The sequence below is a fragment of the Oncorhynchus masou genome, chromosome 25, assembly GCF_036934945.1.
Source record: "Oncorhynchus masou masou isolate Uvic2021 chromosome 25, UVic_Omas_1.1, whole genome shotgun sequence".
In the NCBI taxonomy this organism is placed as follows: domain Eukaryota; kingdom Metazoa; phylum Chordata; class Actinopteri; order Salmoniformes; family Salmonidae; genus Oncorhynchus; species Oncorhynchus masou.
In genome coordinates this window covers 30,855,805-30,883,041 of record NC_088236.1, presented here as the reverse complement: position 1 = coordinate 30,883,041, position 27,237 = coordinate 30,855,805, and the positions used below count along the sequence as shown (strand labels likewise).

At 42.5% G+C, this 27,237-nt stretch overlaps 1 protein-coding gene across 6 annotated transcripts in view; it reads right to left on the bottom strand.

Moving 5' to 3' along the window:
* Positions 1-2,332: 2,332 nt before the first annotated feature.
* The window catches only part of sorbs3 (sorbin and SH3 domain containing 3), a 40,391-nt gene continuing 15,486 nt past the window's right edge, over positions 2,333-27,237 (bottom strand). For 3 of the 6 annotated variants that reach the window (XM_064937314.1, XM_064937313.1, XM_064937312.1), the window contains exons 2-20: positions 23,763-23,840; positions 22,572-22,784; positions 21,307-21,385; positions 20,402-20,538; positions 19,616-19,679; positions 14,561-14,596; positions 14,379-14,460; positions 13,765-13,879; positions 11,301-11,441; positions 10,974-11,084; positions 10,071-10,129; positions 7,902-7,990; positions 7,096-7,154; positions 6,728-6,774; positions 6,364-6,478; positions 6,151-6,276; positions 4,814-5,400; positions 4,563-4,669; positions 2,333-4,002 (exon numbers count right to left, since the gene is read on the bottom strand). In XM_064937314.1, the coding sequence (XP_064793386.1) occupies positions 3,941-4,002; positions 4,563-4,669; positions 4,814-5,400; positions 6,151-6,276; positions 6,364-6,478; positions 6,728-6,774; positions 7,096-7,154; positions 7,902-7,990; positions 10,071-10,129; positions 10,974-11,084; positions 11,301-11,441; positions 13,765-13,879; positions 14,379-14,460; positions 14,561-14,596; positions 19,616-19,679; positions 20,402-20,538; positions 21,307-21,385; positions 22,572-22,784; positions 23,763-23,774 (2,241 nt within the window). In that variant the 5' untranslated portion in view covers positions 23,775-23,840 and the 3' untranslated portion in view covers positions 2,333-3,940. The remainder of the gene's footprint in view (positions 4,003-4,562; positions 4,670-4,813; positions 5,401-6,150; positions 6,277-6,363; positions 6,479-6,727; positions 6,775-7,095; positions 7,155-7,901; positions 7,991-10,070; positions 10,130-10,973; positions 11,085-11,300; positions 11,442-13,764; positions 13,880-14,378; positions 14,461-14,560; positions 14,597-19,615; positions 19,680-20,401; positions 20,539-21,306; positions 21,386-22,571; positions 22,785-23,762; positions 23,841-27,237) is intronic. The other 3 variants (XR_010451634.1, XM_064937316.1, XM_064937317.1) reach the window with 3 other exon arrangements.

Sequence of the window (27,237 nt, the reverse complement as noted above, 5' to 3'; positions counted from 1 at the left end):
AACATCTCCACTTCGCCAATGCTCATCACTGGGGCCCCACAAGAATGTGTGCTTAGCCCCCTCCTGTACTCCCTGTTCACCCTTGACTGCGTGACCATGCACACCTCCAACTCAATCATCAAGTTTGCAGACGACCAAACAGTAGTAGGCTTGATTACCAACAACGACAAGACATCATAAGGTGAATTCACCAATTTGTAAGTCGCTCTGGATAAGAGCGTCTGCCAAATGACTTAAATGTAATGTAAATGTAATCCTACAGGGAGGAGGTGAAGGCTCTCGGAGTGTGGTGTCATAAAAATAACCTCTCACTCAACAAAACAAAGGAGATGATTGTGGACTTCAGGAAACAGCAGAGAGAGCACCCCCCTATCCACATCGACAGGACAGCAGTGGAGAAGGGGGAAAGTTTTAAGTACTTCGGCGTACATATCATTGACAAACTGTCAGGTCCACCCACACAGACAGTGTGGTGAAGAAGGTGCAACAGCAAAAGTTGGCTTGGCACCTAAAACCCTCACAAACTTTTACAGACGCAGAATTGAGAGCATCCTGTAGGGCTGTATCACTGCCTGGTACTGCAACTACACCACCCACAACCGCAGGGCTCTCCAGAGGGTGGTGCGGTCTGCACAATACATCACCGTGGGCAAACTACCTGCCCTCCAGGACACCTACAGCACCCGATGTCACAGGAAGGCCAAAAAGATCAAGGACAACAACCGCCCAAGCCACTGCCTGTTCACCCTGCTACCATCCAGGAGGCAAGGTCAATACAGATGCATCAAAGCTGGGACTGAGAGACTGAAAAGCAGCTTCTATCTCAAGGCATCAGACTGTTAAACAGCCCTCACTAGCACAGAGAGGCTTCTGCCTGAATACTGACTTGAAATCATTGGCCACTTTAATAAATAATAGTCACTTTAATAATGCCACATTAATAATGTTTACATATCTTGCATTACTCATCTCATATGTATACACTGTATTCTATACTATCTATTGCATCTTAGCCTATGCCACTCTGACATTGCTCATCCACATATTTATATATTCTTATTCCATTCCTTACTTAGATTTGTGTGTATTAGGTATTTGTTGTGGAATTTTTAGATATTACTTGTTAGATATTGCTGCACTGCATTTCACTACACTCACAATAACATCTGCTAACCATGTGTATGTGACCAATAACACATATTCAAAACAACACTGTAGGCTCCTTGAAACAACACTATGACTCAAGAAGATCTAAATGCATATCCCCATGAAACTGAGACTGTGTTTAAAGTAGAAATCCCGCACATGCGCAGAAGCTTCGGGACCTTAAACTGTCTGGAAGAAGGGTTCAGAAAAATGGTATCCGCAGACACTGCCAATTCATTTTGGCAGGGAAATTATCTCTAGCAATTTGCTGTAGGACTAACGAGTGAGGCGACAGGGGATATGGCTGAGACATGAATATGTTGCCAAAACGCAGTCTGCTCAGACATGAGTCCCTGTCCAAGCATTTGCTTTTCATAACGGCCATTTGCAATTGCAAAATCAACTACATACACATTAACGGAAATAAACGCTGCAAAAAAAATAGAGAATGTCCAACTGTATTTAGCAACATGAGATAGCAGTCTCGTTCCTTCACTCAGCCATTGCTGATGGATGCCGGATCTTCTAATAACACCTGGATAGGCATTTTACGTATCAGCTAAGCACGTGATGGTCGTGTTTCTCTCATCAGACATTGCTGACCCATGCCAGATCTTACAACGCCTTGATAGGAATTTTAGATATCAGTTCATCACATCGTATGTTATAACAATCTGGTGCCCGGCAGCACTATCGATGACGTAGCACTAATTGGTTGATGCACGCAACTCCTGAGCAGGGAACACGACCACTTTGTAAGAAGAGGAAATGAAGCGCAAGCTATAGTCACGTGTGCTGATGGTTGTCTCGGTGCTCATGATCACACTTTGGAATAAAATAGTCCTCCTAGAACAGGCCTACACATTTGTGGGAAATCTGTCTTTTCAGAGAGCAGAAACAGACTGTAAACTCATATTTATGAAGGAAATAGAGGTAGGCCTAGCTCAGGGCTCTCCAACCCTGTTCCTGTAGAGCCACTCTTCTATTGGTTTTCACTCCAACCCTAATCTAAGCGCAGCTGAATCTAATAATTAGCTGGTTGATAAAGCGAATCAGGTTACTTACAACTGGGTTGGAGTGAACATCTTCAAGAGTGTAGCTCTCCAGGAACAGGGTCGGAGAGCACTGGCCAAGCTACTTCACAAACGTCAAACCGCACAGGAATCGAGTCGAGTCACACATCAAAACCGTTTTATCACTTTATATGGTTTATTTGAATTACATAATGTATGTGTATCATAGATATTGAAGAACATTGGTTGGTATTAAATGAAATATATTACGTTTAATCTGACATGGTTAAAACCCTGTACAATCATATGTTGTGGCTAGAAAAGGTATGATGCATTTTGACAATACCGTTAATGACCAAAGCAGAGAAACATTTCATTTGGCAACATCATGATAGGGGTTTGGGGTTTAGTTGCTTCGTATTGACTGAAACTTATATTTGCCATTGGTTACACTTGTATGCAAACCGCCGATTCGCTGTTTTAATGTATACTGTATGTCAAAGCAAATTGGTTAAAAAAAATTAAGCGACAGAATAGAAACAGTAGTAAACAAACACAGTTTGCAGTAGAATTGAGCTACCAAATCAAATGTACAGTGGCCTAAGGAATCAATCTCCTGGTCCATTTTACTGTTCACGCCTTTCTTTCTGAAATGTTTGAACACCATTGTGGGTTGATGTTGTAGTTGACAAGCAGGATTCGTTTCAGAAAAGATCTGTGCTCCAAAGTGAAGCAATGGCATCTCATTGCTATCCCTTAGGTCATGGCCTAAAAATGTCAGTAGGTCCACTGAATTGATACAATTGGTGTAGCTCTACTTCTGCTCTGTCAAGACATTCTGTATTGCATTCACTTGGGGGTTACAGTCAACATTCCTCTTCTCCACCATCACATTCAACTTCCACTAACACTCAACACCTCTATTCCCAACAGAAATACAAGCTGCACAAATGGCTGGCTGAATCATTACATGTGAGATTAATTAAAGATGTAAGTAGCGAACAATAACACACTGAAGGACATGAAGACGTTGCCTTGATTGTATTAGTACTCTATGCAGCAGAGCAAACAATCTTAAACAAATGGAGAGTCAGCAGAACTATTTTGTAACCAAGCAACAAATATTTTATGCCATTGTTTCGAATAATAAAGCAAGTGATCCATTCATGTATATTGGACGGTCATATCATTGCTGTAGCCTCGGACACACCCAGGACGCATTTATTGATCTGAAATCAAAGTGTAGGAAGACATTTAAAAAGGCAACATTCATTCTGTCTACGTTATAGAGACCATAACATTCTCAGGCATTGTGTCTGTGATGGCACTTGGGTGACAAAGTGCAGCAGGTGCATGCTAAGCCAAACACTCCATAGAAGTAGCTGAACTGTACTGAAGGAATGTAATTTGAGTTTTAGTCAATGAGGACAAAGTTATTTCTTTATACTGTACCTGGAACGGTATCATCAGCATTCATTATATCCATTCAAGCAGTGTCTGTGAAAATCACTCCAAGACTATTCAGTGATGGACCACATGCTGGGGGTGAGTTGTCAAACCACAGTGTTCCTACCTCCAGACTAGCTGCACACTGGTCAACAGCTGTGGTCACTGGCTGATGTGAACATGCAGACCTGACTAAACCAGGTTGGTGACAGTGAGTGTTGGGGTAAGGGGTTGGTCATATGGCTGCTGGAATGATCTGATGTGCTGGTTGATCTAATAGTCATGTGTCCACTACAGTCCATGTGGTTGTGGAGTGGAAAGGTAGAGTGAAGCAGTTACACTGGTGTGACATAGTTCCCTGGGAAAGTCCCAAAGGCATGTGTCCTTTCTGACGTACCTAAGGAAAGAGCAGAGCAAATTGTAAACCAAAAGACTGTTCTCTCCTACTTTACATCATACAGCCAAGACAACCCTGGTCCGTTAATCTGACTATATAAGTAATACTTGTAATATCATTTGCTGCCTGATAGGGGGCACACTTGCATTTAATTTGACTTAATTTAAAAGTGTCAATCTGCTACCGAAACAATAACAAAGTGTCCTCCCCAGCACATTCCGCTAAAAAGCTGAGGGGCGGGGCTGGAGAAATGTAAGCACTCTAAAATTCATAGACAGAGCTATGGATGCAAGGACAGACCATCCATGAAATAAACATAGTTTTAACCATGTTTTGAGGCTATATAGTGTTTGTTTACATGTTAGTTTGTTTACAAACATTTGTGTGAAACAAGCTTATATTTTGGGTGCTGATGGGTATGATAGTTGAACTAAGCTCATGAGGCATTTATAAGTTACATTCTTCAAGAATCAATGGGTACATATCATTAATTTATAAAGTCCAAAAATAGATGTAGCTACTGCAGATTGCCCCTTTCAAGTCTTGTGTAAATGTCTTACCTACAAACCAGCCATCATCACACTTCTCCATCACTTGTACAATGTCCCCCTCTCTCAGTTCCAGCTCATCTCTGTTCTGTGGGTTGTAGTTGTAAACTGCTTTGTATCTGAGTGAGAGCACAGACCAGGGTGTGGGATTTGATTTTTGGCAAGGTGAGTAGACTGTGGCAGTGAAAAATGAGATAAACAGTACCTCAATTACATTACATTACATACAATCACATTTTCATTGGCAAAAACATTTGACTCACGGTTGGCGTTGCACTACTGTTGAGCCAGCATTGTTGGTTGTTTTTGTTTTGGGGATGTTGTTCGGGGCTGCTCCTCCCCTGTGGGCAGATGGGGACATCTGATTGGACGGTGAATCAGCTCTGCCAATGGAGTTGTGCAAAGCCGGTTGTGCTCCTGCCCGGTGGTTGCTCTGGGGGGTGGGGGAGGCAGGCCCAGAAGTGGGGTGTGGCCAGTGATTGGGTGCTTCTTTAGATAGTGAGGGCTGGAGGGATGAACGTGAATGGGAAGCTTCTGTCCCATGGGATATGGGTGAGGACGGCTTCAGGGGGGGAAATCCTGGTTCTGGGCTGCGGGAGGAGGGTGTCAGACTCCGAGGCGAGCGGGTCAAAGGAGAGCAGGGTGAATGTAGAGGACGCCCTGGACTCATTGGCTCTGGGGATGTGGATGACATGGGGCAAACTGGGTAGTCGTCAGAGGATGATTTGGTGCGGGGCAACTTGTTAACCTGGACATAGTTGGTGGGGAAGATGCCACTCCTGGTAGTCCCTGGTACCCGGCCCTCCAACCACCTGTCATCCACACGCCTGGTTACACTGATCACCTCGCCCTGAGATAGAGGAGCAGGGACATCATGGTTCATGACAAAAGCACCATAACTCTCACATAATACATTCAAACCTCAGTTAATTGTCACTATCTATGTAATTCTGAATACAGCTGTGTATCAACCACAAAGAAGGAAACACAGGCAGTGAGAGAGAGACACAGTAGAAAGGGAATACTTTGAATGATTAAAAGATTCTGAAAGGAAAGTCAACATCCTAAAGCTAAAGATGAGTAATACATTATTCATCCCAATTTGGGAAATTGTTTTATCACAACATGCATCAATGACTTACAATGACAGGACACGCAACAATGACCAACACATGATAAAAAAAATAAAAAAAACACTGAAAGGCACATGTACCATAGTATCCCAAAAAGAATAGTCTGATTCAAGTGCTGTTTTCTAACCTACTCTGGAGAGGGAAAAACATGCAACAACATTTTTCAATGGGAAGACCTCATAAAACAGTTAATCAATTACACATTAAAAAGGCTGTGGGTAAAATGGCTGTGGGTAGAAATGACCGTCTAAACCTCTGTGGAACATCTGGGCAGGATGGCCCTGCAACTGAAGCTGCTCCTGTGTTGCAGTCCTGTGCTGTGGAGGGGGTGTGTCATTGTCCTTTCCCTGTGTTTTTACTTGCAGCCTTTTTATGAACATGTCCTGCATTGATTCCAGGCTGGCTTTCTTCAGGATTTAATACAGGTATTAGCGTGTTAAAGATAGACTACATAGTAGGATGCTCACTTTACGGAAGGACAGCTCAACAGGCAGGTCTGCATTGAAGGTGAACAGAGCCACTGCCTGTCCGTAATCCAGCACCTGGATGGTGGGAGACTTGATGGGTGTGGGCTTCTCTGTAGGAGGGACAATCTGGGGTGGAAATGAGTGAGGTTCAGAATGACATGTGGAGCGCATCACATAAATCGACACTCAGAGGTTAGTTGGATGCACACCCACCTCCACATAGGTTGTGGGGAAGATACCGGCTCTCCCATGATGCTCTCCTTCAAACCAGTTGGCGTCTACCTGCCTGAGGATGTAAACAATGTCTCCCTTCTGTAGAGACAGTTCCCTAGGAAGAGGAGGATAAAAGTCAGACTGTGGCTCGAGGGACATGCATTAGATTAATTGAAGAGCTCAGCTTTACTAACTCGATATTAACATTATTGGGCTTTCTGAGAAAATCGGTTTGGTCAAATTAGGTTTGACTGGCCTAAATGTGATATAATTACATTGAGTGTGTATCTTTCCACTGACAATACAGTTAAACGGACATGTGAGGGAAACGGTTTGCACCCGATCAGCAGGAATTATAACTCACTTGGGGGATTGAGCCTGGAAATTGAACTTGGCTCTTGCTGCTTTCATCTGCACAAACAAACACAAAAAAAGTTTATTGGCGAGATGTGAAAGTCTGCTTCTCACAAGGGCACAGGCCTGTTCCAGCTTGCAGTTGTTGATAGTTATAGCAAGATCTAAATCAGGGCAGCTAAAAGAAAACAAAACAATGGTGTTCATATATACAGATTCTTTTCAGACCACAATACATAAAGCACCAAAACCTTCCGATGAACCTCACTCCTCAAAGATCATAGATACATTTTCTAAATGTTTTCACATTGTGTACAGTATACACAGGTATGTATAGTAAGTGCATATCCCAACACCAAGAAGGATAAAGGCATCTACCTGCTTCTCCTGTCTTTTGGGTGGGAACTCCATGACTTCAGGTGCAGGGGAGAGGCGTTCTATTGTAGAACAGCATGAAGATGTGGAGAGCAACAGATGAGAGTGAGGAAATAAGACACGGGTCAAAAGAGTGGAGCAGAATCACAAGGTTCATCAGGAAATTGTACAGCCTCCCAATCCAGCTTTTGATGCTTTAAGAGTAATTATATCAAGTTGGTGGGAAGATATGTAAACATTGAATGAACCCTCTCCAGTTCAATGTATGTTCTTCTAAAGAAGCCAAACCTTTGGGCTGGTTCTCAGACTAATCTCCAAGAAAAACAGTTGGATAAAGCTGATCTATAATCAAGGTTTCCGGCCAGCAGTCCCTATTTTCTGTGCTACCTCCCCACCCATACACTACAGCTCTTTCCATGCTAAAAGTAAGAAACCTCTCCTCTCACTAATCCAGATCAGTTTTATAACAAATTCATTCAGACAGATCAGGAAAGTCTGCAGGAAATGACAAGGAATCACAGACTTCAACAGTAGTCCCATATTGAATTACTGTATTCCGTTAGTAGAGGCTGTTTTTCCATGGAAGTATCACAGATTAGATTTGAAACATTAGTCACTATTAAAATGAATCAATTCCAACTACAGCATTCAAGTACACAGCAGTATTATACATAACCTACTGTTACTAGTCTTTACTGGGCCATTTTACCGAGACTGCATGTTGAGTGGCCTAGCCTTAGCATCACTCTTTCTGAATAAAGGTTGTCATGTATGGATTGGATCCAGGATCAACTCCTACATAGCCTTACCATGTGTGGGACTAGGGTCTGCCCTCTGAGAAACAGCTGTTGTGGGGACAATGGGAGGATGGAGAAGTTGCTTTGCTCCAGTCAAAGAGCTGGAAAAAATGACAGGAAAAGAGAACAGGTTTACTATATGACTGTATGCTCCCACAAACTCCAGTCAATTAGATGTTTCCCAACATTAACAGCCCACATGGTGGAGCGCCACACTGTATAAGGACAGGTTACTGTGTGCAGTAGTATATACATTTGTCATGCAGATTTGGCCTCTGGCCACAGCTGCTGGTTTGCATATAAAGATCAAACAAAGTTGAAACAGATGACAAAATTGAGAGAGAGGAGACAGGAGAGAGAGGAAATTACTCTGGAGACCTTCTGCCTTTGGAGAACTTATAGTCATCATCATAGTGGCTGACTTTACTACCATGTGTAAATGACAGGGAAACATCATGCAGGGTTCTCCAATAAATGTGAAGTTAAAAGACATAGCAGCATCAGCAAATCAGTATAATTATTAAACAAACATGTATCTGAGAAAGTGCATTAGATCAGTAAACAGCTGTCCACTGTCTGAACCAGATAAACACAGTCACAGAAAGGCATCACACCTGCCTGTTGATCCAGTCAGAGTCTGGCAGCTGGCTGTCTGCCTGCAGCCAAACAGGAGGCCTGGACAACAGGAAGCCGTAAAAACCTGCCATATTCTTACTGTTGTATGTTTCCATTTTACATCTCCTTAGCAACCTGCTCAGTAACCGGACTCTGAGGTCTCGAGGTAGGAAGAAGGTCGCTTGGCCAAAACACATGAGCTAAGTTTAGCAAACAACAACTAGGAGAGATCTGTCCAAGAATGTATTACACAGTAGGCAAGAAATTAACTGAACTTCAATTTGTTAAAAAGGTATGTAGCTCAACTATTAAGTATTCTATAAGAGTGTCTACTCGGCAGCAAGACTAACTTTACTTTGCTAAGTTCTCATTTCTTACTGATAGGGAACCAACAACTGTAAAGACTGTAACTTATTGCAAGAGTAATGTGATGGACAAGTGCATGTATCCATAGTGGATGAAGAAATGTGTAACTGGATTAAGAACGTGGGAGTTGGGCTCAGAGGAGGTCTGGTATGTGGCCCCCAGCCAGACTGGGGCTCAACCATTAACCTGGCATGTCCTGGTGTTACCTCCCTCTGCAGTTCACACTGGCTTCATGCTGCACACTAACCGCACAATCTGGGATCATTTTGGAGAACATCTTTAGAAAGTCACAAGCTTTTGAATTGCATTGTCTTTAAAAAACGGCATTGTTACTGTAGGGCGGTTATTTCACATGCCTGCAAAAATGCATTGACTGCAATAATTTGAATCATGGCTTAGACTTGCTTCATCTCTCTGCACTGGTCATCAAGCCGCAGTCTAGCTAGACTCTTCAATGACCAACCTGCCAGTGCACAGACACATGCCTGGGGAAGTGGGTCCCACCCATTAGTATCAAGACAACAGCAATCCAAATGGTTGTAAAACAGACTTGTAGATGCTTAGTCACTGAAGAGGCATCAGTCATCCAACTGTAATGCGCAAGCAATAGTCTCAATACCATTGACATACATTAATCTTGTAGTAACAACATGTGGATTTTCTACTCATACCCAAGTGGTATACTGAGTCAGAAATTATGCACACAGGTCAATAGTGCATCTGTAGCCTCTGTGGGACAATAAAGTTGTAAAAAAAACTTTATGGTCTAAAAACAAAGCACAATTCATGTCAGTGAGACCAACTGCCAGATTTGATCTTTGTCCAAAACAAAATATTGTCTGGATAAGGAAGCTTAAGAAAGGCCCCAATGATTTAAAAAAAGGCTAAAAGATTTGCTGAGTAAATCCACTGTCATGAACAGATTTGTCAGAGCAAATTAAATAATGGCGCGTGAATCAGTTGATGTTAACATGGTTTTGGGGACGCAACTATAGTAGCAGGATAAAACAATGAACAGTATAATAACTTTCCTGTATCGACAACAATTCCTGTACATATTTCTCAACATCAGAAAAGTGATGCAGCTACACCCAATGACCTAGCCTGTACAACTTGAGACATAGTTTTACTGAAGGGATAAAACCATTGTATGTACAATCACACCAACAGACAAAGCAACAACGCTGTCCCATTACTCACCTGTTGTCCTGTGTTGTCCCTGTCCCTGCAGAAGTTCCTGGATCAGCATTCCTGGCACCCTGGAAGCAGAGATCACATTGAAGGCTGTTCTCTTTTGGAGGAAATCTCACAGATACTCAGACAGAGCAGAGGTGGTGACCACTCCCAAATGAGCCAGAGGGAGAGAGAACTCCCCTGGGTCCTACACTCCATTGAATACAATGACAAGGTTGGTAACAGTATCTTTCTGTGGCATCTTTGATTGAGGACTGGCAGTATACAACCACATACAGCTGATTAGATGAGGTGCAAATTAAGGTTGTGAAGAGAATCAGCATCAACTTTTGAAGAGTGAAATTAAATCCTTCAATTCAGCATTAAAAGCATACAAGGCATACAGTGTTGCAAACAGTTAAGTTCTTCATTGAATTGAACCTCTTTTTCTACAGAAAGCGCGAGGGAAAATATAACAAATGCGTGTTGGATTTGCAGTCTGATTTAGATTTGTGGGGGGTTTAGATTTGCAGTCTGATTTAGATTTGTGGGGGGTTTAGATTTGCAGTCTGATTTAGATTTGTGGGGGGTTTAGATTTGCAGTCTGATTTAGATTTGTGGGGGGTTTAGATTTGTAGGCGTGTGATTTGAGGCAGACACATCCAAGTGCAAGGCAGGCAGGTCCTGGGGGTAGCAGGGTCACAGGGCAGTGTCGGGGTTGGCATGCAGGCCTGTCTGTCTTTCAAACAGTCCTCACAGGAGGGGGAGATGGGGAGATAACAGGGAGGTATGGTATTGACATTATCCATGCAAGCAACCTGACCTCCTCTCAGTGTATTTCTAGAGGAGTGTGAGAGTAAGGAGAGGGTTACAGGCAGGGTAGCAGGGAGGAGGGTTGCTTCAGCAGAGTCACAAGGGGGGCCTCAGTACCTCACCCCGGCCTCGCCGCGTCTGCTTCTTCTGGGAAAGCCTCCTCTCCAGGCCCTGGATGTCCGAGTCCAGCTCAGCCTCAAAACAGCTCAGCTCAGAGAGCAGAGACTCCTGGTCAACGCAGCATGGTGGTTGGAAGGAATGAATCAATCAAATATCCAACTAAATACAGTAACTCATGGTGGCCCCATACTTTCATGCTCCTGGCATGATTCAATCTGTCCATGCTAACTTTTCCTTTTTCTTTGCTAGCTCATTAAAACAATCACTGCCTTTGGCCATCATGGTGGAGGTTAGGACAACTATCATATCACTGTGAGCACTCACCTCGAAAGCGGATGGCTTAGATGGCTTCTCTATGGGGGACCAGGGTTTCTCTGTGGGTCTGTGCTGGGCCAGCTGTATCGGAGGCTGCTGGGCCAGCTGTATGGGAAGCTGCTGGGGCTTCTGGGCTGGCTGACTCTGAGGCTGGGAAACACAAACATATAGACTCTGAGCACACAGTCAGACAGGGACACCTGAGAGTTGGTCATATACAGTGGGGCAAAAAAGTATTTAGTCAGCCACCAATTGTTCAAGATCTCCCACTTAAAAAACCCCGCAGTTTGATTTTTGACAGTAAAGCATGATCATAGTTTGGGATACATACAAAACCTGTGTTTTTTTTGTAATCCAGCCAAACACAGAAGTGCGTTCCTGTAAACTACTTTATAGTCAGTCAATCTGATTTACTTCATTAACTCTACATCCACATAAATAATTCAACAGTCAGATGAAACCGAACTCATTCCCTGATTAAAGGCTCAATGCAGACATTTTTATATCAATATCAAATCATTTTGGGGTAACAATTAAAGGTCTATGTCACCAGGCAGGCCAAAACTCCAACGGAAACAGGCTGAAATTTCAGGTGGTCTTTTCAAACAGCTCTTACACTAAAAAGACATTATCATTATTTTCACAATTTCAAAGTATTATTCCAACCTTAAAGTGTGGAAATATATATAAAACACAGGAAAATCACATTCTTGACTGCACTGGGTTTTTACATACCTTACCATACTAGTTTTCCAATAAAATTGACAAAAAGTTATTTCTCAAGCAATAATTTTGCTAGGACTGTCTGGGAGTGGGGAAGGAAAACTAAAACTACCTGTTATTGGCAGGTTTGGAACTGTCTTTGTTATTGGTTTATTTACCAATTTACCACATGGTGATGTCACCAGGCAAGCCGAAACTCCAGCCCAAACCTGCTGATTAGAAGGTCCTGTGTAGATTGTATTTTCAACCAGCAACTATCAGGAAATAACAGAGATCACATTTTTTCCCCAAAAAAATCAGTGTCATCAGCCAATGCAAAACACAGGCAAACTGGATTTTGACTGCACTGGGCCTTTAAGAAGACATATGTTCCAGTACCTTACACTAGAAAGAGTTGCTACACGACTTTAAAAGGGTATAAACTTAAGAAACCTTCAACTCCCAACCCCTTTTTCATGTTCCTTGAAATACCTTGGCAGAGTGAGTTCCTGTGAAAGCCAAAGTATTCTCTCAGTCAGTAGTCATCACTGCAATCACAGGCAATGATATCACTACTCAGGAGTTCAGCACTTGATTTGGTCTGTCCTCTGTAATTGTGTGATTCTCTGTACACAGGCTGGCCTGAACTGAGGAGAGGAGTTGCTGGAGGCAGAAGCTGTACCTAACCACAGATCTAGGATCATATTACAATACCTCCAATTCTTAACCATTAGGGGTATTAAACACATCTGACCCTGTATCAGTTGGTGAGGGACAACTTCTACCTATTCTAGAGCCTGGTGATGACCTTCAGAGTAAATGAAATACGCCTCCATACTGTGAAACATAACGCACCACAAGAGGTTTAACAGGCATAATCAGTATCACAAGACGCCTGGGCCCTGTATTTGTTTTCTTCCCGCTGTGAGACGCCAGGCTCAATTTGCACCAGATCTGGGGCTTGGCGACAAGAGCCATTCAAAACATCAGCCCAGAGACAAACACACTCCTCTCTAAATCACTCAGAGTGTTTTAACAGACAGACATACAGTATTCAAAGGGCCTCACGCATGCCTGCACGCACGCACGCACGCACGCACGCACGCACGCACGCACGCACGCACGCACACACACACACACACACACACACACACACACACACACACACACACACACACACACACACACACACACACACACACACTCAATGTTAGATACATTTCCAAGGGAACACATGCATCAGAGACAGCAATACATACACTGTTGACCATCCAGTAGTTTATGGCAGTTCATGGTTAACAAACATTGTCTTCATGTTCTTTTGTTTGTTCTACAAATTATGATCTCGAAATTAAGAAGAAAGCCGGAACACAGCTGGTGTGGGTTTGCCATTGTAGCAATGATCGCATTAACAACTTCCTTATTACCTGGCGTGAGATGCTTTTAGCTGAGAAGCATTCCAGGGTATTGACACAAACTAATCCTAATAAGAAAGGGATAGGGTGTTTGCCACCACGAGCAGCTATTGTAGGCAGTCCACTCCACACTAACAAATACAGTTCAAAGAAAAACTCTCAAAAATAGTTTTGAAGCTAAGCCACAAATCTTTTGAAAACCTCAATGAAAAACATGTTGCTTTAAAATCAGGAATTATTTGCCACAGTGCAACCTTTAAATACAAACAAATATGTTCAATCCAAGTACCACCTATATTAAAATGTGTGGTATTGCTACATGTTAAGCACCCTGGTAAAGGAGGGTAAGGCCTAACCTGGCTGTGGACCTCTGAGGTGGTGCTCTGTCCAGGCTCAAAGTCAAATATGCTCCTGGGTTGTGGTGGCTCCCCCCATCGGTCTGAAAGCTTATCTTCAACCCCCAGCTCACTCCTGAAACACAATCCCCAACAACATGCATGCACGAACACACGCACACACAAACACACACACACACACACGCACGCACGCGCACACACACACACACACACACACACACACACACACACACACACACACACACACAACACAACACAACACAACACAAGTTAATCATGGTTTCATTGTCAATGCCTGTAGGAACAGATCCAAACGTGTCTACCTGGCAGTTGTTTTTGTCTCTCCCCACACTCCTTGTCTTGGGTCGGGGTTTGGAATTCACACTTATACCATTCACCCAATTACCAGGTTGACTGAAGTAGCACGAACTGGGTGTTTCACAATGACTGACCACATGCTTCTGATATGCTGTGAACTTGGTCATGGTTATACAGTAACAGAAACAAATACATTCTAACATTCTCAACATGAGCTCTACTGTTGGTTTAAATGAGGAGGTTGAACGTGAAATCTCCCAGTCCTATTCAGTCCCATCAGTCTCTCCCAGTCTCACCAGTCAGGGAGGGCTCCGTAATTGTCCATATGGGTCTGAGTCTGCTGCCCACCGGCTGAGTCAGCAGCAAGGGCCCGGCTCCCTGAGGATCAGTCAAAATTAGTGTTAGCAAAGACTGGCCATCTGACAGAGTAGATAAGTTACACCCCAGAACATGGCTATGTTATTTCCACTTTACTCACGTTCAGCAGACCATCGCTCAGAGTCCTCGTCAGTTTCTAACAAATGGGCAAAGATAGCAGAGTTAGAGGGATTTAGAGAACATTACTCATAAATAGTACACTCACCCCAACTAAGGAGCCTGAACCATTAAAAACAGCCCCAGACCATTATTCCTCCTCCACCAAACTTTACAGTTGGCACTATGCATTCGGGCCGTTCTCCTGACATCCGTCAAACCCTGATTTGTCAGTCGGACTGCCAGATGGTGAAGCATGATTCATCACTCCAGAGAACACGTTTCCACTGCTCCAGGGTCCAATGTTGACTTTACACTGCTCCAGCCGATGCTTGGCATTGCGCATGGTGATCTTAGGCTTGTGTGCGGCTGCTTGGCCATGGAAACCCATTTCATGAAGCTCCCGACGATCAGTTCATGTGCTGACATTTGAGGTAGCATGAGTGAGTGTTGCAACTGTGTTGCGAACAATTTTATGCGCTACACGCTTCAGCACTCAGCGGTCCCAATCTGTGAGCTTGTGTGGCCTACCACTTCACGGCTGAGCTATTGTTGCGCCTAGATGTTTCCATTTCACAATAACAGCATGCACATTTGACCGGGGAAGCTCAAGCAGGGCAGAAATTTGACAAATTGACTTGTTGGAAAGGTGGCATCCTATGACAGTGCCACAATGAAAGTCACTGAGCTCTTCAGTAAGGCCGTTCTACTGCAAATGTTTGTCTATGGCGATTGCATGGCTGTGTGCTGGAATTGCCAAATCCACAAATGTTAAGGCATGTTCATGTACTTTTGTATATATAGTGTATATTCTATTCAGTAGGGCCCTGATTCCGAATTCCGTCTCAAGTTAAGCTCACGTAAATGGAACGTTATTCCCTATATATGCGTATTCTGACCTTGAACTTAAGCATGAGAATAGCGTGCTATTCTCCTGCTATTAGATTGGGGTGGAGATCAAATAAATGAAGGAGTGGCAGAGGTGTGTCTACAGATACGCCATATTCTGACCTTGACTCAACTCCCTAATAATTCCACCACCTTTACATATGAGGAAACCATGAATAAGGTCGAGCAATCTGCCGGACCCAGGTTGAAAAAGCATCTACTTTATTTTTTCTGTTATAAATAACAGCATTCTCCATGCACTGTAATTTACAACTTGATAAGAGCTATTGACAAGAGCTATGTAAATGAGTAATCCGATTGGATAAGGGAGTTGTAAATATAAATGACACTTGTTTTAGATCTATTTTACCTTATAATTGATGGAGACAAATGTGAAATCAGTCATATGAAAGCAAACTGAAGCATATCAACATATCAGCTTTCCCACAGTAAAGTTTATGAAATACTGTGCCATTATGCTGAATTGAAATTATACAGTCTTTTAATTTGCAAGGATGGGCACTTTCAAATCTCTTAGTTATAGACTACCCCGACTTTCCCTCTGTTTCCTGTTTCTATCATGTTAAATATTAGCCACTATCGGTACCGACCCTCAGTAGGCATAATAACAACATATATTCAACTGCCAATTTATCACTCCATTTAATTACATTGTTTTTGTTAACTTCATTTGCTTCCTCTGTAAATGCCATCACGGTCATGTGGTTGTTGAAGAGGATGATTAGTAACAGTTAATAATATAAATATATATATATATATATATATATATATGCTAATTGAATTGTTATGGAGTGGAGTGCAGACCAAGCTGTAACAGTTTGAACCTGACGCATGGTGCAGTACTTGGCTGTGTAATCACACAGTTCCCCGGTTAGTGCAGGCAATAGATGAGGGTATAGCCTGCTATTGTACACTATTCTACCAATTATAATGCTATGTACACTAATCTGCCCAGCTGCCCGCTGCACTGAGACTAGGTAACATGGTCACCACTGATAAATCCATGATAATCGGAAATTTCAATAAGCATTTCTCAACGGCTGGCCATGCCTTCCTCCTGGCTACTCCAACCCCAGCCAACAGCTCCTCGCCCAAGCCTCCCCAGCTTCTCCTACACCCAAATCCAGATAGCAGATGTTCTGAAAGAGCTGCAAAACCTGGACCCGTACAAATCAGCTGGGCTAGACAATCTGGACCCTCTCTTTCTAAAACCTTCCGCCGCCATTGTTGCAACCCCTATTACCAGGCTGTTCAACCTCTCTTTCGTATCGTCCGAGATCCCAAAGATTGGATAGCTGCAGGGGGTCATCCCCCTCTTCAAAGGGAGTGACACCCTAGACCCAAACTGTTACAGATCTATATCCATCCTGTCCTGCCTATCTAAAGTCTTCCGAAAGCCAATTTAATAAACAGATCACTGACCATTTCGAATCCCACCATACCTTCTCCGCTGTGCAATCCGGTTTCCAAGCTGGTCACGGGTGCACCTCAGCCACCCTCAAGGTACTGAACAATATCATAACCGCCATCGATAAAAGACAGTACTGTGCAGCCGTCCTCATCAACCTGGCCAAGGCTTTCGACTCTGTCAATCACCGTATTCTTATCGGCAGACTCAATAGCCTTGGTTTTTCTAATGACTGCCTCGCCTGGTTCACCAACTACTTTACAAGCAGAGTTCAGTGTGTCAAATCGGGCATGTTGTCCTCTGGCAGTCTCTATGGGGGTACCACAGGGTTCAATTCTCGGGCCAACTCTTTTCTCTGTATATATCAATGATGTCGCTCTTGCTGTGGGCAATTCCCTGATCCACCTCTACGCAGATGACACCATTCTGTATACTTCTGGCCCTTCCTTGGACACTGTGCTAACTAACCTCCAAACGAGCTTCAATGCCATACAACACTCCTTCCGTGGCCTCCAACTGCTCTTAAACACTAGTTAAACCAAATGCATGCTTTTCAATCGTTCTCTGCCCACACCTGCCCGCCCGACTAGCATCACCACCCTGGATGGTTCCGACCTAGAATATGTGGACAACTTAAAATACCTAGGTGTCTGGTTAGACTGTAAACTCTCCTTCCAGACTCATATTAAACATCTCCAATCCAAAATCAAATCTAGAATTGGCTTTCTATTTCGCAACAAAGCCTCCTTCACTCACGCCACCAAACTTACCCTAGTAAAACTAACTATCCTACCAATCCTCGACTTCGGCGATGTCATCTACAAAATAGCTTCCAATACTCTACTCAGCAAACTGAATGCAGTCTATCACAGTGCCATCCATTTTGTCAACAAATCACCTTATACCACCCACCACTGAAAGCTGTATGTACGCTCTAGTCGGCTGGCCCTCGCTACATATTTGTCGCCAGACCCACTGGCTCCAGGTCATCTACAAGTCCATGCTAGGTAAAGCTCCGCCTTATCTCAGTTCACTGGTCACAATAACAAACACCCACCTGTAGCACACGTTCCAGCAGGTATATCTCACTGATCATCCCCAAAGCCAACACCTCATTTGGCCGCCTTTCCTTCCAGTTCTCTGCTGCCAGTGAATGGAGCGAATTGCAAAAATCGCTGAAGTTGGAGACTTTTATTTCCCTCACCAACTTTAAACTTCAGCTATCTGAGCAGCTAACCGATCGCTTAGTCCACTTAGTCCATCTGTAAATAGCCCACCCAATCTACCTACTTCACCCCATACTGTTTTTATGTACTTTTCTATTTATCACTCCAGTGTTAATCTGCTAAATTGTAATTATTCGCTCCTATAGCCTATTTATTGCCTACCTCCTCATGCCTTTTGCACACACTGCACATAGACTTTCTTTTTTTTCTACTGTGTCATTGACTTGTTTATTGTGTTATTGGCTTGTTTATTGTTTAGTCCATGTGAAACTCTGTGTTGTTGTCTGTGTCACACTACTTTGCTTTATCTGGGCCAGGTCACCGTTTTAAATGAGAACTTGTTCTCAACTAGTCTACCTGGTTAAATAAAGGTGAAATAAATCATAAATAAAATAAAAATCTTCTAACATTACCATGGGTCAAAGAATGGAATATGGCAATTTCCAGAAGGAATCAAACCACTGTATATTTGATTCATCAATATATTTTGTGTGTAAAGGCACTCCAAACCATTTTAAAAAATTATTCTGTACTTTCCTAACCCCAAAATTTGCCTATATAATCTACAATATCAGATATTTGTTTTTATCTAAGAGTTGGTGTTAAAACGGAGACGAATATGCACATATTTGGATTTCTTTCATTGACCCCCATTTTCTGAACCCGTTCTCTCGATGTCTTCTAGTCTGCTGACAAAATTCTAATTAAATGTACACCGTATTTAAAGGGATGGCTTAAAATGCACTGAAAACCCAATTGAATGAAAACTCAATGAGAAAATCTGTTGGCCAGCTAGTGGGAGGGGTATCACTGGTTCAATGACATTTATTCAGCGGAGCAAGGTAACCACACCTGCAAAGCCCGTTACGCACCTTCATAAGGTAAGTCTGAATATCAACGACTGAGAAGGGCTGAACGGCGTGCCTACGAAAGGCGTCATTTCCTCAGTCAGAATCGGGCCCTAGTGACATTCCAATGCAATTCTGATATGTGACTAATGCAAATATTTTCCGTACTCTGCCAAAGGAATCCATCACCTGCACATTAATCAGGTTGGTGCCTATGGCACAATGAACCAGCGCAGTAGACACTGCTCTCAGGAGGGATCAGTGGCTGTGAAACCTGTAGTGGGTTAAAAGCCAACTGCCTGGAGAGTGGTGACACCTGAGAATCAGTTTTAAACTCCATCCTGGCCATTCCTGTCCTGTCACTCTGAGGACCTGAGTGCTGCCTGTCAATACCACCAAGCAGACACATAACCAGAAATAGACTACTGGATATACGAACTGGTATGAAGGAATACATTTAGGATGGTGCTAGATATGTGGAGATACTGTAGATAAGTTGGAATGATTGGGTATAGATATCAAAACATCTTGAGAGTTCTCCCGTCCCTGGAATAATCTGCCTTCTGGATCAGCTCTCTGGAGGCTGACATTGATAGAAAGGAATTCTCTGTCTGGGCTGGTGTGAGTGAGTGTGTGTGAGAGAAGGTGAAAGGGAGGAGAAGTCATACCTTCTGGCTTCTTGTGGATCTGCCTGAACATGCTTCTGTACCAGTCTTTGGGCTTGTTCACGCTCTGGTGTGAGAAAAGAAGGAAACGTGACAAAAACACCTTGTTAGACATATGAGAAAAAGCTCTCAGCAGTTTCAGAGTACATGAATGAGGACATTTTGGCTCCAGGTAAATGACAACTACAGATGTTGGATTTTAATTTGACCACTCTTTTGTTGCTGAGAATTTTGCTGTACCGCAGGAAATGCAGATGAGCTTCATGTGTTACATAAATTCAATAATAATTTATTTTTTAAATGTATTTTTGGATTTATCCTTAATTTAACTAGTCAAGTCAGTTAAGAACACATTCTTATTTACAATGACGGCCTACCCTGGCAAAACTCGGACAACGCTGGGCCAATTGTGCGCCGCCCTATGGGACTCCCAATCACGGCCGAATGTGATACAGCCTGGATTATATTAACAGTATTGCACTTTTCATGTAGCCTCATTTTGGACAGCTAATAGCCTAACCATCGATCAAGCACCATTATAGACTAAACGTTTAAATCCTGTTTCTGCAGGATTATTTTGCTGCGACAACACTGGTCAAATTAAGATCCTACACCTGTTTGAGTGTACCAAGGAGTTTTTATTATCTGCGTGACCAGATTAAGAAAAAGTCTGGGCCCTAGGGCGATATATGGTTATAATATAATATAAATATAACAATAATATATGCTACGTAGCAGATGCTTTTATGTATGGTTATGCAAGCTGCTATCTGTCTGTGTTCATCTTACTGATCTTGAGGCGATGGGCATCCCTGTTTCATCCACTGGGCCGATCCCAGAGAACTTGATGAGGCGCTCCTCCCTTGTAGCAACCCTGCGTGGCAGAGTGGAAGAGCCCCTGGTCTGGACTCCATTAGAAAGACCCCCTGTTACAGAAAGACAGGACAGACCTGTTATCAAAGCAATTCTAACTGTCCTCATTTTTCTATGACATTTCAGCTGAGTAGCAGTATGAAGCCTTCTTCAGCACCATTGCCACTGGGTGGCCACAGAGTGCCACTGTGAAGTTTGTTTTCATTTATGAAGCAACTGTGTGGTTAATGCCCTGCATCCTATAATACATTTTAGGGTGATAATAATATGATTGTGAAGTCTTCATTAAAGCTAATGATAAAAAATACATTATATAGACATTAAGCCTTGACATTTGAAACACAGAGTTCTGAGAGTCTTTTAGCGGAAGACTGCGTCCGCAGCACATATCAGTCATGTCTCCATTGAGAGTATTCCAGAGTGTTTTGTCTTCTCTCCCACCAAAGATCTCACTAGCCACTTTAACTATGCCACTTTGTTTACATACTCATCTCATATGTATATACTGTACTCGATACCATCTACTGTATCTTGCCTATGCTGCTCTGTACCATCACTCATTCATATATCCTTATGTACATATTCTTTATCCCCTTACACTGTGTATAAAACAGTAGTTTAGGAATTGTTAGTTAGATTACTTGTTGGTTATTACTGCATTGTCGGAACTAGAAGCACAAGCATTTCGCTACACTCGCATTAACATCTGCTAACCATGTGTATGCGACAAATAAAATTTGATTTGATTTGATTCATGACTTAAACATAAAACTCAAACTGTAATGCTCTATATGATAATTTCAAGAAAACTATAATCCTACCATTTGATTGAGCAGGGCCATAGTATGATCCAAAACGAAGAGGGTCGGTAAGAGGGTCACTCCCATTGACCTCTGTAACCTAAGATGGAAAATCAATTAGTCTGATATAAATATTAACAGTTGGAGAGCATGTGATTGTATATATGAATTGTGTGTAAATAGTATTTTTGTTGTCTCTCTCCTTCTCACCCCCCCCCCTTAAATGATTTAGATGCACTATTGTAAAGTGGCTGTTCCACTGGATGTCATAAGGTGAATTCGCCAATTTGTAAGTCGCTCTGGATAAGAGCGTCTGCCAAATGACTTAAATGTAAATGTAATGTAAATGTGTTTTTACTATATATAACTCTATTTATTTAAAAAAAAGTAATATCTTCTGTTGTTCTTGTCTATTACTGTTCTGTACTTCGTTGTGTACTTGTACGTTCTATGTGGACCCCAGGAAGAGTAGCTGCTGCATGTGCAGGAGCTAATGGGGATCTTAATAAACTAAACTAAACTGTGGAAATAGTCTGTAGTGCAGGACACATTATCATATATTGGATTAGCCAACACAAATGCAGGTCCTCTATCAGTATCCAGTCTATTCCAATCCAGTGGCATAACACTGAACCTGTGATACTAGACAATTCCACAGAAAGGAGCCGTTGTCTCTCAATATAACGTGTGATCTACACAGAGTACAAAGCATTAGAAACCCTGCTCTTTCCATGACATAGACTGACCAGGTGAATCCAGGTGATAGCTATGATCCTTATTGATGTCACTTGTTAAATCCAATTCAATCAGTGTATTAGAATGGGAGGAAGACACGTTAAAGGATTTTTTAGGCCTTGAGACAATTGAGACATGGATTGTGTATGTGTGCCATTCAGAGAGTGAATGGGCAAGACAAAATATTTAAGTGCTGTTGGGCTTTCACACTCAACAGTTTCCTGTGTGTATCAAGAATGGTCCACCACCCAAAGGTCATCCAATGGTCTTAATTTGATCACCCTGTTTCAGGAGAACTTTCCTGCAATGCAGGACATTTAAAACCTTTAGTGTATTTGAGGTTGAACAAGGCCTCTGAAGTTTGCAATTTCCACTTAGAAATGTCAGACTTGATTTTCCCTTAAGAAAAATGTATCAACCCCTACATAAATGTACATTAATTATAATTCATATAATAATTCACATTTCCTATTGCTGCAGGATTATTTTCCTGCTGTAGCAAATTGGCCCAAATTAAGATTCTACATCTGTACAATAACCATGTGTATCACCTTAACAGTTTTGTTTGCCTTAATGAGCTCCACGGGTGGCAGTCTTGTGGAATGGAAGGGGCTGAGAAGGGGGGTGGGGAGCCCCGGGGAGATGACCACCACCTCCTGGGTCAGGTCTGGAGGGGACAGGTGATGCTGCTGGCTGGAGGGAGGGCCATCGTCAGAGAAGACGATACGAGAGCCGTTCAGATGGTCCAGGATGTCCACACGTTGCTAGAGGAGAGAGGCAGTTGAACACTACATCTAAACACAGCCATGTCATTTTGTTAATGCTCTCTCTCTCTGAGGGAGGTCGGGTGGGCTTGTTAACGACATTGTTTTTATGTGGACATTAATTGACCCTAACAGTGGGGCTCCTGGTGAAAAGGCCTCTCATTTATTTAAAGCAGAGCAGCAGAAGGATGTGCTGTTCCACCCACTTCATCATCTCCCTTGCAGAGGCTGTAGAAAGGGCCCATTCAGGACCTAGATCAGGGGGCTGAAACAGGAGAGGCCCATTATAAGCCCATTAACCATCCATTCAGCTGGGCCTTGTGTTCTCCAACTAGGGGGAGTGGCCCAGGCCGAGGGGGTCGAAAAGGGGTCGCTGATGTTGACCGCAGTGAAAGTGCACCAGCATTAGTGATTCTCCCAAAGCCCTCCCCTGCTCTCTAAGTTTCCGTGTCAACTGCCCACCACTGCCCCTCTTATCCTACTCCTGCGTGTTCGAGTCCACAAGGGGCGTTTCAGCTCTCTCTGCATGAACTCTGGGGGTCATGGGAAGCTCTTGTGCCTCTCACACAGGATGAAACTGTATCTAGCTATTCCGAGAGATACCATTATGGAGCTAGGACTGGGGCATTTTTATGGAAATTGTAGCCTATAAATACAATAAATAGCTGTTATTTTCATTCTAACTTATGTGTTGTTGTTTTGCCTTGTTGTATAGCATCTTTAAAAGGCACCTCTCTGTATGCTGTTCATGCCAACTCTGCCAAGGTAGACTTCAAAGATTATTTTCTCTGACACAGCAAATTCGATTTGTTTTTAATATCTCTATCACATCTTCAATACTCTGGGTCTGTCTGAATATGTTCTTTCATAGAATTCAGTTCTACTAAGAATCTAGCTCTCTTCATGTGGAGTTGTAGAGAAAGAAGTCAGTTTTACTCTCAAATCCTAAGTGAAATTTGTGAGCCAAAATGCCTGTACCTGAGACTGCATTTCATTTGTTATGAGCCTGGCTGGTCTCTGACGCCAAAGTCTTCGTGCAGCCGCCAAAGTATTCACCTGTGATAAACAAAACACACATACTGGTTAGATGGTGAGCAAATAATTGATATCAAGTCACTCACATGCAGAGAACACCATGGTAACATATTCTCTTACACAACACCCTAAAAGGAGAGAAACAGATTTATGGTCAATTACCTCTTATTCCAGAGACAATTCATTATGCCTTTTAGTTGGGTCACGTCCAAGTTTTGAAGGCAAATAACCCACACTGGTTGAATCAACGTTGTTGTGAACCAATCTGGAATACACATTGAGTTGACATCTGTGCCCAGTGGGAAGGGACTGACCAAAGAGCTCAGGAGCTGCCTGCACTGATAAAAGTCACTTATAATGCAACAAACTGTGCTTCTTCAGTTATTGGATCATTTTTTAATAAATGCCGAACATCACTCCCAGAGATCTGAACTTTGATGCAATTCCCGGCAGAAGAGCAGGCAGGCATTCAAGACTGAATTGTGTGTTCTCTAAAGACGAGTGAACGCATTCCAGATCAAAATAGCATTACTGTGTAGAAAACGTTGCACGTCTATATTACATGTTAATGTGTAACATCCTTTGTTGGGTCTCTGTGGGATTGATTGATTCATCCTATGCCACAGACCATTCTTTTCAATGGAACATTTAACATTTAATCTCTGAGTCATTAGTCTGTCTGCCAAACAACCTTTTCGTCCATAAATCAAAACTAAGTCATGAGTTGAGTTGACTGGGGTTCTATTAACCCACGGTCAAGGCATTCTGAAAGGAGAACGTTTGTTATCCTCCTATCCCTGTTACCACAGCAGAGGCCATTCAAAACATGAGTCACAACTCTCCCTAAACTCTTCCATGACACACAGTGAAAGAGAGCTGTGGGAATGGCCACCGTGGCGAGAGTGAGCCATGTCAGGCTGAAGTCAGGTCCTAATCACCAGCACCTTGGAAAATCAGATTAGCTGTTTCTACATCAAAGGCCTTTGGGGACTCAAAGGGAGGTCATTTCCTCTCCTCTACAGTGGCTCCAAAAGCCCATAATAACAGGGTTGGCATGGAAACGCAAGACCTGAAAAGATCTACAACTGCTACCATGGGACTTGAGAATTGATACGTGATTATTAAGACTTTCCATTTGAGATCAACTTTCTCCGACTTGTGCCTTGGCCAGGCGAGGCTGAGAGCTGTCCAAGAGTATTTGGGTTGATGGGTTTTCCATGTGGCCCGCAACTTTACGGACTGTAATCATTATGGTCAGTGCTTAGAGACAGATATATGCACTCTGTCTGTGTACAGTACAACAACAACAAGGACAAAATGTAGCAGAGAGATCCAATCAGTGTTTCTGGTTCCGGACAATGATGTCACTCTTTCTGACTCATCACCTCCGAATAAATCAGGTTACGTAAGAGGGAAAATATGGGAAATGGGGGATCATTGTCTACAATAATACCATTACAACTCAGATACAACACAGATGTTAAGACTGCACTAAAAGTAATCATGTTTATGTGAGGGATACTTTAACAGTATATCACACTTGCCAACAGTGTTAATCAGTTAGGCTTTCTGGTTGTTTTCACTGTGGTATTTCAACATAAATATTCACACTTCCAATGGCCTTTAGGGCAGGCAGCATTATAGATGTTTGACATCATGTTGGTTTCTTTTGATTCTGTGGCCATTACAACCCTCAGGTCTGGCTGTATGTGGTGCTCTTTGGGCTGACATTCACTCTGAGATCCCATCTCACTGATGGATAACTAGACGTGTAATTCATTGGCATTTTGGACAAATAATATTTCCACATAGGAGGACTGTTCAATCCAATACTCCAAAAGGGCAAACAATTGAGCTCCTTTTTGTTCCAAACACTGCTGCCATTCATGTCTCAACGTCAATCATTGCAGCAATAGGGCTGTCTCTTATTTCTTCTTTTCATGTATAAATATTATAAATTGTGTTATTACTGGAGAGACATATCGAATCATGATACATGAAGAGGGGGGATCAACATGCATTGACTGTTTTGTTACAGACTTTGTAAGAAAACAGCTGCAGACAAACATCCTCTCAGTTCACAACAGAACACCATTACAATATCTGCCCTGAGGGCGGGATTCAGTGAAACAGCCACTGTGGCACACCCACCCACACTGCATACTGCATAGACATGCATAACGTATGCACTGCAAAAATTAATGCGTTTATTAGAATAGTATCCTTTAACATTTTCTGATTCACCAAATTACTTCAAATGCATTTCCAATTATGGCAGTAACAATATCACTTCCTTACTGCAGGTTTGAAAGAATTCCAGCCTAGGTAGTTTTAGTATCTTTGGCATCACAACAAAAACAACTTTAAGATCCAATGCAGTGTTTTTTTTTATCTCAATATCAAATCATAAGTACCGTATTGTGATTATTTTCAAATTAAAATGGTCAAAAAGAAATACAAATAGCTTCTTAGCTAAGAGCAATTTCTCAAGCAATAACTATTAACTTGTGATGTCACCAGGCAGACCAAAACTCCATCCCAAAACAGGCTGAAATTTCAGGCAGTCTTTTCAAACTAAAAGGGCATCATCATAATTTTCACAATTTTACAGTATTACCCCAGCCTCATGTTGAAATATATATAAAACACAGGAATATCACGTTTTGGACTGCGCTGGGCCTTTAAAATATAAAATCATAGGTAGAAGTATCTCCATCAGTATGCATTAGAAGCACACAAAAAATGATTCTCCTTTTGTCTGTGCATTTGGTCTCCACCATTCTCCTTACCTAAATGAGTCTGGATGGAGGATGGAGGTCTAACTCTATCAGCCAGAGCGACGCATATTACCACTCATAGAGCACCAAACATGATCCAGCCTAATAAGGCAAAATCAGCTGTGATATCTGGCAACAAATCCTGCTCCAGAACCTTGCTTCTCCCTGGGATATGTTTACTTTGAACACCCCACACATTCTTATCTGATTAGTAACGTTCAAATACCATTACTATCTCATTCACATGGAGCAGATTCCTCCAACAGTATTAAACAAAGTCAGATACAATTCTACTAATCTAAATGCAATATACTGTATATATGAATAAAAAACACCTGCAAAGCTCATAATGTCTGGTATACCATATAAGGGTTGAAAATCCAAGATCAGGGCTGGTTTACTACTAGTGAGGAATGTCAGAGTCTGTCAACTTGACTTTGATGTCCAAGATGTTTCTTGTACTCTGGATACCATGATTAAGTCACACAGGTATAATTTGGAATGCTCTAGTAATTTTGAACATTTCTCACACATGCAATATCTTATGTCAGATTGCTAGAGCTGCAGTGTGCCTTGTGTAATGCCCTCACCATGTCTTCCAGCATCTGCCTTGTGGCCTTATGGGGCAACAACCAGGCTGC